This window comes from Lottia gigantea, assembly GCF_000327385.1.
Source record: "Lottia gigantea unplaced genomic scaffold LOTGIsca_154, whole genome shotgun sequence".
In the NCBI taxonomy this organism is placed as follows: Eukaryota; Metazoa; Mollusca; class Gastropoda; family Lottiidae; genus Lottia; species Lottia gigantea.
Genome location: NW_008707862.1, coordinates 460575 through 470561, shown reverse-complemented (window position 1 = coordinate 470561; position 9987 = coordinate 460575). Strand labels below are relative to the sequence as shown.

At 32.4% G+C, this 9987-nt stretch overlaps 1 protein-coding gene across 1 annotated transcript in view; it reads left to right on the top strand.

Moving 5' to 3' along the window:
* The first annotated feature begins 3187 nt into the window (after window positions 1–3187).
* LOTGIDRAFT_238605 (hypothetical protein) overlaps window positions 3188–9987 on the top strand; it is a 13734-nt gene continuing 6934 nt past the window's right edge. Inside the window, exons 1-10 of the mRNA XM_009050755.1 lie at window positions 3188–3259; window positions 3858–3953; window positions 4702–4804; window positions 5954–6207; window positions 6898–7347; window positions 7787–7915; window positions 8299–8454; window positions 8579–8603; window positions 8923–9001; window positions 9416–9524. Of these exons, the coding sequence (XP_009049003.1) occupies window positions 3239–3259; window positions 3858–3953; window positions 4702–4804; window positions 5954–6207; window positions 6898–7347; window positions 7787–7915; window positions 8299–8454; window positions 8579–8603; window positions 8923–9001; window positions 9416–9524 (1422 nt within the window). The 5' untranslated portion in view covers window positions 3188–3238. The remainder of the gene's footprint in view (window positions 3260–3857; window positions 3954–4701; window positions 4805–5953; window positions 6208–6897; window positions 7348–7786; window positions 7916–8298; window positions 8455–8578; window positions 8604–8922; window positions 9002–9415; window positions 9525–9987) is intronic.

Genomic DNA, 9987 nt, shown 5'->3' with positions numbered 1-9987 from the left:
GCATTTTGTTATTTTCTTCACAAGGAATGTTAGGCTATTGCTACAATTAATGAAGTAATTTCTTATAACATATTTCACCAACATGCTTGACTGCTCATGTTCATATAACTAACCTGTATTGTTCATTTTAAATTACTTCTAGATATTCTGTCAACTGTTACAAATTACATTTCAAGGGATGATAGTTGTAAATTGTTATTAAAGGGAAAGGTTGGCCATCTGTTTGACCAAGGTAACTTTCTCTCAGAAACGGGAATTTTTTAAGCTAATCAGTAATAGTTTTCAACAGCTCATCCTCAAAATTTGAGTCTTCAGATCTGTGTGTGTCTAAAATTATCCGCGTTTGAAAGTTACAAAGACGACTCATCATTTCTTGAGACTGTGCCATATATAGAAAAAACTTATATAGAAAAAGAAAATGAAATTTCAAGTTTGAGGTATTTTTGAAGGAATTATGCGACTTTCACACATTTCTAGTACTAATGAAGACTATTAAAATATGTTTAAGACTCAAAAATCAACCCCCAAATATGGCAAAATTGTCCCTTTAAGTTAGATGTTATGACAACGGCAATAACTCATGAAGCATTACCAAAAAGGTTGGACTTAACAAATATAATATGTTATTTCTGATATATCTAATGTAACTAGAGAAGAGTGGTTTATTTACTGAAAATGTTGCTCATCTATTTGAAAATTAATTTATCAGTATTTTAATAAGTTTTAAATTGGTGTGTGAAAGATATTTTCATTTGATTAGGTTTTAAGTACTTGTATGGTTAAACAATTATTAATGAAATGTAATTAGATCAAAATGATAAGAGCTTTTTTTCAGCCTACTCTAGTCAACTATCAAAATATCCATCTCATACCAGATAAAAGTGTCAAATTTTTTAATTACTAAATATGTTTACAGGGATTATAAAGAGGTTTTTAAATTTTATGTGTATCGGGGATCAATTTTCAGCATTCCAATTTTCAATCAGATGTCTGTGGTTCCTGCAATTCCACTAAAACTAATTAACTCATCGCTAAATATGCTTTATTACATAAGGCCTTCGCGATTAGTGATGTCATCAAATGGAAATGGAAATTTTGCATTATTCACAGACGCCTGATTGAAAATTGGAAACCTCTTTACAATTCCTTTAAGTGGACAAATTCCTAGCTAGTCAATTACTGTCAAAATAAATGACTGTCAGAAAACAGTTAACAGTTGAAATGTTGCTAGTAGGTAGAGATGATACATATACCCAAAATAAAAACCATCTCATAAGGGAAACATTTCCAGACCAGATAGGAGTACCTAATTTTCTTAGAAATTGTGAAGACTAAATTATAATGAATATATTTTCGTGTGTGTATGTGCTCTTTTAATTATGCTGTACAGTTTAACGATTTTTTACAGAAGTTTTAAATTTGTCCTGAAGGAGAAGCATTGCATATGTGACGTCTCCAAAATCTCATGAAAATATTTTTATTTCAAATTTCGGACTTGGTTTAGAAAGGACAGTTTTGGTTTCATGGTTAATTTAGATATATGCTTTGGTCATGAATGTTTTGAATTAAGTTGCTTTATTTTGAGAATTTATGATGGACACGTCAATCTTGAAATTATCATTCACTGGATGTGTATATGGTTTGAGATATATATGTGTTTCTGGACAGGCTTCAAAACAACTTTCATGAACAGACATTTTTGCTCATCCAATCCAATTCCAAACATTTGTGTCAAAACCACTCCCCTATTTGACATATTTCCTCGAGATAAGACAATGTCAAAACCTATATTTGTGATATGATTAAAAACATAAACACTAGCAATCCACATTATTTTTAGGTATTTTGTACTTAATGTATGATTGCTATTTATTAGTGTTATTGCTATTTATTAGTATTATTACTATTTATTAGTTTTATTGCTATTTATTAGTATTATTACTATTTATTAGTATTATTACTATTTATTAGTATTATTGCTATTTATTAGTATTATTACTATTTATTAGTATTATTACTATTTATTAGTATTATTACTATTTATTAGTGTTATTGCTATTTATTAGTATTATTACTATTTATTAGTATTATTACTATTTATCTTATCTAAAAATAAAGCGGACTGCTCAGTTTTATGTTTCAGACTCAGATGAGCACTAATAACTTTGCTTGGCTATAGTGCAAGGGGTAGCACTCAATTGGTCTAGGGTTTGTTTCATAAATTATATGATTGTTCAAAACAGATATCTCCCATGGTTTTGATGTGCCTGAATATCTTGGTCAAACTGTACTGCTATCTGTAGTTTTTTTAAACACTGTCATTTTATTTGAGTTATTTTCTGTAAGATTTGAAGAGTTGAAATTATTTTTATATTTTATGATAATGTGTTATTGAATTTCTTTGCATTGAATAATAAATGTGACATATATAATTACTGATGTTTTTTTGGGGATTGCTTATAACGAAAATATTTTTTTTTGGGAGGGAGTACGGGATTGGGGTAGGCCTATATATGATTTAGATGCATTTTAGGGAAAGGGTGTGGCATGATGGAAGCAGAGTTTTACATACTTTTCTGTGAGCAAATAAGGATGGCAATGCAGTGTGCAATAAGGGACATTTTACCAGGACAGAGGCATGAGCCTACTCTTTTCTACTTGCAACTGTTAAGGGATCTTTAATGTGCACATTCTGTAGCAGACGCGGCCTTGGTTTATTGTCCCATCTGACATACTAGAATCTTTTTCCAGATCAGCCTTTCCGGACCTCATCTCTGAATAGTGGTAGAAAAAATTGTGGACGGTTAGCTAAACGCTGTTTATTAATGGTGGAAGCCAGCTTTTAATGCTTGAGTCTGTTGATCTAAAAGCCAAAAGGAACATGACCATTTTTTTGCATGTTTTTCAATATGACACTGTCAAATATCACTTAAGTATTTCCCCTTTTTCTTTGCATTTTTGCTTCGTCAGTTTGAGAGTCAGGTTTTAAGAATTGGCAAAACCATAGCTGCCATTCATAAGTTGGCTAGATGATAAGATTTCATGGTGTATGTGAAAATTAAAAATTAAACTGCAGCTGCCCCTATTTGAAACTATCAAAATCCGACATTTGTAATAAATCATTTAGCGACATTAAATTGATCACTACGCATGCGCGTTGGTGTAGACGCGGTTTAATCCACTTCCGGCTTTCAAAACGTAAACATTGAATTTATGAAGATATTACATTCAGATCAAAATGATGCCTGTTAGATTCAAAGTAAGTACCATAATATTATTATTTTCGGTGAGACGAAGTCTCAATGCACATGAATAAATCCATTGATTGTTTTTTGCTTGCGAAATTTGAGAATAAGAAGGGAAAACTTGAAAACCAAACAAGAAATTTCAAAATCCGAGAGCAAACAAGTTCAGACGCGAATTTGAACATCTGTCAGTGTCAACGTGAGAATTTGACTGTATAGTTATTTAATATTAAAGCTGATGAAGAATGAAATTCGTTAGATTTTGATTCTGGTAGTCTGATATATAGATCCTCATCCTCAATCTTCACTTGGATTAAATAGAGGTGGAAACAACTGTTGAGGAACTTCTATAGTTGTAAAGGGGAAAACCACTACATTAGTACAATGATCTCATTGCCACCATTTCAATACTCAGTCAGACATTGTCATGTGGTTCTTGGAATTCCAGTGTCCACTATAACAAAATGTTTTCAGACGTCACGAGATCTACCGGTACCGGTACTGCAAATTTTGTGAAGAATATCTTGGCAGGGAGCTGATAACTACATCATGAAAGTTACCGATATCCTGTTAATTTGACATCTCAATTAAATTCATTCATAAATTTTACAGGGAAAATCTGAATATGATACTCATTATAAGTGGGTTGAATCATATCGTGGGAAAAACTTTAAACCATCATTAGAACAAGCTGCACCTCAAGCTGGAGTCAGAACAGTTGATCTAGCCAGTGGGTAACTCTTGGTTGACATAGTCTTCAAGAAAATGTCTCTATTAACATGAAACCCAATCTAATTCAAATACGATTACAATTTCCTTTGTGTTTTTCTTGTATCGGTACCGGTACCTGTTATTTTCATCTCTATTGTGATCTAACAGATTTGTAACTTTTTGATGATAGAGACATTTACTGGAATATTATGTCATTTGCCTGCTGTGCTTTATGTAACCTTAATACCCCTTGAATGGCCTTGATTAATAACCTGCTTAACCTTGCACTGTGCTTGAATTTATAGTATCTCCCTCTAATTAAGATTTGCTTGGTTCTTCTAATAAGCTTAATTGCTGGCATCTTCACAGGGTCAAGCTATTATGTACTGCATCTCATACCTTGACTGTTATAGCCACCTTTTTTGTATCATATAAGATTGTAAATTGAATTTGACAGCAATTTGATTGGATTGTACAATAGTGAATATAGCCAATAGGAGCCCTTGGCAGAAATACCGTACAATTTGACTGCTCATTTCATCTGGGGTTATGATTGCTGTATTCACTAGAATACAATCCAATCAAATTGCTGCATTTATAAACTGCCGTGAAATAAAAGGTGGTTATTGCGGTCAAGGTATTAGATGTAGTTCTAGCTTGGCATTGTGAAGATGATATGCTTGGGGCTAAGTTATTTTGTGTGTAATTTTGTGTGAATTTGATTTGCATGTTAATATTTTTGCAGGGAACTTCAGAATATAAAGAGCAATATAAACCATTTGACAACATGCTTGTGGAAATGAATGGAAAAACTCACAATACAGCTCTTGATATTCCTCAACAAAAAGGTACTAGATTCAATGCTAAGATTGATTGTCAACAAATTTGGGACAAAATATTCAGCACACTGAAGTCAAAAATATTTTAATTGATCATCCTTGATAAATTTTTCACCAATTTATCATTTCCAAATTTTAATTCTTAGTTGATTTCATGGCTATATACAAACTTTCTGACTCTAGCCAGCCAATTATATTTGTTATCAAAGATCAGTAGGGGCAGTATATTTTTTTTGGACTTATCATAATAAACCCTTTTTCCAGTCTATCAAAATATCTTAAAGGGAGACGTGGGCCATTTTCGGAGTTAGTTTTGGTCTTGAATATATGTAAATAATCTTTAGATATACAAGAATTGTACGAAAATCGCATAATTCCATCAAAAATACTTCAAACTAGAAGTTTTCTATCAGCTTGTATGATAGAGCATGTTAAAAGACGAATCAAAGACTAAAATTTCGATGGGGAGCTGTGTATTCTAATACTGATTGACTTAGCTAAAAAAAATCCCCTTACTGAGACTAAGGTATGATTGCTCAAAAAAGAATGGCCCATCTGTCCCTTTAACATAATTTTCTTTTGATGGCATGCTACCAGAATAATTTGCTTTTGCCTATTCATATACGTATACTTTCCACTAACCATTTGAATTGGTTACTAACATTCTGTGTACTCATTTCAAACATGGAAACCAGGGCAAACAGGTGTTGTCCTGTTAATCAGACCTGAAGCTATCTCTAATTATAATCAGCTTTAATTGATTATAAATTAGTTTAATTAGATCGGATTTGTATTAAATTGAATTACAATTAACATTGTTATGATATCTTGATATCAAACTATATATACAATTTAGACCTGATACAATTGGTTTAATGACAGTTACCGGTACTATTCCAAACCTTTATGCTGTTTGCCCTGGTTAAGTACTATTCAAGTACCATATTTTAGAGTTTTCTTTTATCCATTTTGTAAATTTAGACTTTTATTATGATTCTTTAAAAACACTAAAATTAATATTCAAAATCATTGAAATTCAGAAACAGCTGAAAGTGTTTTTTTTTTTTAAGTTATACCATTGTAAGAGAGCAAAATTGAAACTTTTTCATTTACCTACATACTTAATATGCTGACTTAATTTTCATTTTTCTTTAATAGGAATGGAGCCATCAATTCAACAGAAGAAGAGAGTAGAAGGACCCACAACTTCAATGTCGTGTGATTTTTTCCAACGTCCTCCACCAGAAGAATACATTGTTCTTGGTGGTCAAGATAAATTCTCAACTAACAATGTTAAATATGTTCCCAAGAAACGACTTGTGATGGATAACGTGAATCGAAGTGAGGCTAATAGCCATTTTATTCAGCCTCAACCTGACGAGCCAATCAGATCTATGGATTTTCATTTAAAGGTGGGTTATTTAAAAATTTTGAAAAAAGTTTTTCGATCAACCATGTTGATGAATTAATCCATTGCGTGGAATTTAGTCGAATGGAGGTCACCTTAGAAGCACTAATGATCTGTACCTAGAGAAGAAACCCAAAATTCAAAATGGCATTTCATTGGTTAGCTAATGAACTTTGCACATGTGGAAGTACTGGTATATCAATCATTAATGAGGAAGTACTTCATTATGAAAAGTGGTATCAGGCGTCTAAAAGAGTAAGCACACTCTGCCAGGCACAACACCTGTTGTTAATTGATAGTGCAGCGGATATCGGATACATGCTGTGGGTAAAGTTTGGTGTTGGGAATGACAACAAGTAATAAGTTAAACTTTATGTACACTTAAATACAACCAGGTTACATAGAAAATCCAGTTGTACATTCAATGCAGCTCCTAAATATGTTATGTCGAACTGCACGCGTGGTTTGGTTTATATAGCCAGTCATCGGCTGCTGATTGGTTGAGCACGCAAGTGCATTCATAACAACTACTGCACGTGTTTGGTCTCGTTCGGATACCAGTCTTCGTAAATCGGGGGAGATCGTAAGCTTGTTGTACCAGTAACTGGATAATCAAGACTGTAAACATGGGAGATCAACTTCCGTAACAATAGCCAATTATAGAGTACATTTTCAGATGTAATTTTAATTGCAGAAAGACAAAGAGATCCAAGTAGAAACATTGAAACCTGCAAAATCTCCACCAAAAGTGAATACCAGACAATTTACAGACCCCCTTACACCATTAGCTCCTAGAGAACCAAAATATCCTACAGAAACCCACGCTACACAGACGCTGAATCAAGAACCACAACTCCAGCACAAACAAAAATCTCATCTGAATAAAAATGGTCTGGAGAAATCTTCGAGCCATCATGACACACATCATGCACACCAGCAAAACCAGGAGAGACAAAACATACCCAAAACACACAAAACCAAGATGGCCGCCAGAAAAAATCCAGAAGAAATTAGGTATAAAGCTGGATTAAAGGATAAGAATATTCAAGATGTTTTAGAAAATAAGAAATTTCCCAATAAAATGAATGAATTTACTCAGGCAAATATAAAGAAAGGAATTCTAGATTCTGCTCCTGAAGCAACTGTAAGTATGAAAGCTGAGTTTATCTGCTCAATTTCTCAATGTAGTTTGACAGCAATTTTCATGAGAGTATTTTTCATGTAAAAGCTCAGTCATGTCCCAGTCATCTGAGTCCCATTTAAAACATAGATTAAATAGAATTGAAACTTAACACGCTAGGCTTATAATGTCCTTTACTACTTTCACTTCCGATACCTGAAGATAAAGTTAACTGTTTTTGTTTTGAATGAGACCTGAATGTACATAAACATTTTAGCTTGACTATAAAGTCTCATACTTTTCCGTGTTTGTTACATTTTTCTCACTGTTTGTTTTCATTTTACTGTAAGTTTAGTTTCTTTCGTAAAAATCTTATATGAAAATTTGGTTTCTTTTGGACTTTAAATGAGGATGCATTCTATACCAAGTACCTTTTCATCTTACTATGTTACTATGGTTACAGGCTGACTATTCATTACAATATAAAGCTGGTGTAGCACCCCTACGTAAAGGCAGGAAATGGTCTGAATACCAGAAAGAATTCGATTGGAAAAACAGAGTTGAATCCTCACCACTGATAGCTGCTGATCAGGTAAATAAATGAAAACTATAGACCAAAACCTAGAGAAATTCCTCCTTGCTTTCAAATGTTTTAACAAAAAAAAATTTTGCCATTCATTTTTAGAACCAGAATCCTTTTAAAAGCTAAAAGTCTGTTCACGCATGATTTAAGATGTTTTTGATATTTTATAACCTAACATATGTATTTGATACCTTGATTAAGAATTTCATAAGTCTATAGTGTTTGGACATCGGCTACGTATTATATTATACTTAATGTCCTGCAGAGTCTTGTGACTCTCAGACATTTGAGCTACACTGCCGTACATGGCCGCAAAATCGAGCCAAATCAACAGCCCTGCTACAAATAGTTTGTAGCATGAAACTTAACTAAGCAAAATTTTAATATTTCAGGTTGTACATAAAAGTAATACAGTTCTAGTGGCACCAAAACAAATACCTAAACCCAGGGCTAGTGAGTATAAATCTCAATTTAAAGCATGGAAAGTTAAACCAGTACCTGTAGGAAGAAAAGATGTTAATGAAGAACCTGAAATTAAGAAAGCTAAGGTAAGAAATGATCCTAAATTGGCTTCATCTCACCCATCAAGAACCTTAACCTTTTCTTAATTGTAATGGAACTTTTTGCTGTTTATATCTAGTGATTATTAACTGGTATTGTTTTATTTTGTAGATAAAAAGAAATAAAAGTATGGGAGGTATGTTGATATTTATTCACAAAAATTGGTTCCCATTCACAGTTATCTGCTATAGCTAATTTACTAAAAATCCCCCAAAAAATGCCTTAACTTTTAAAGCTGAAATTATAACAAATATCAAGATTGACTATTAAATGTTTCAAAAGTTGAAACAAACGTCATATAAAGTTTTGCTTGTTGGACACAAATCTGGCCTAGACCAGTGATTCTTTAGGAAAGTATCTCCTATAAAACTTAATACAATTCCAGTGTCTATGATTGACATGACTGACACAAGTGACTGAAATGATTGACTGTATACTTCATGTTGTTTTTATAGCTATTGATAGAAAAGTTCAAGTTGATAAAGAAAATATAGAGGCTGGGGAAGTTATCAAATCTACTCATGGAAAACTCAGGTTAGATTCAATATACACCTTTTACTAATGTTTAAAATTCTTTAAGGACCACAGTTTAGAAATTTTATTTTAGTAAACCTTTGGAAATACATTGTATTACTTGAAAATATTGCTATTGTTAATTATTCGTATCGAGATACAAGGGTTACGCTATGATATGATTTATAACTGTGATATTTGGTAATGTAGTTGATAGGAGTGGTTAATGTCCACTGTCTTATAGTTTCAAACAATTTGAGTCATGTCAGTGAGAACAATTTGATTCTATTGACGTAAATATGAAAACCCTCACTTTTCTAAGGAATGAAAGGTTTCAACCTTTGATTCATTGATATATTATGTCAGCACTACTTAACATAACATGAAACATTATGGTTATCTATTATATCTATAAGTAAATTACTTTCTATTTAGAAAACGAGAATCAGAATATGATGCTAATTTTAAGGCACCACAAGAGTTCCAGTATATGAATGGAGCCTGGCATGGTGCCAACCCTCCACAACTTTATACTTCTATCAAGGTATGCATAATACAAAATTTATTTTTTGTTGTAATTTTTTATGCCGGTCAAAAGGGGCTGTCATGGAAAAAGTATCTTGTGGTTGGGATGGGACAATAAAACAAGGCCCTGTGTGTTACATGTTTTGGTTGTAATATATCTCTCACTGTTGAAAATTGTAAAACTCCCATTATCTTGGCAAAAATTGCCCTCATTGAACAGAGCATGGCATTGCCCGTCTGCATTAGCATAATCAGGGGTACAAAAATCCAATATTCTCATTTAGTTTCTTCAATCCAATATTCTCATTTAGTTTTTCTTCAATCCAATATTCTCATTTAGTTTTTCTTCAATCCAATATTCTCATTTAGTTTTTCTTCAATCCAATATTCTCATTTAGTTTTTCTTCAATCCAATATTCTCATTTAGTTTTTCTTCAATCCAATATTTTCATTTAGTTTTTCTTCAATCCAATATTCTCATT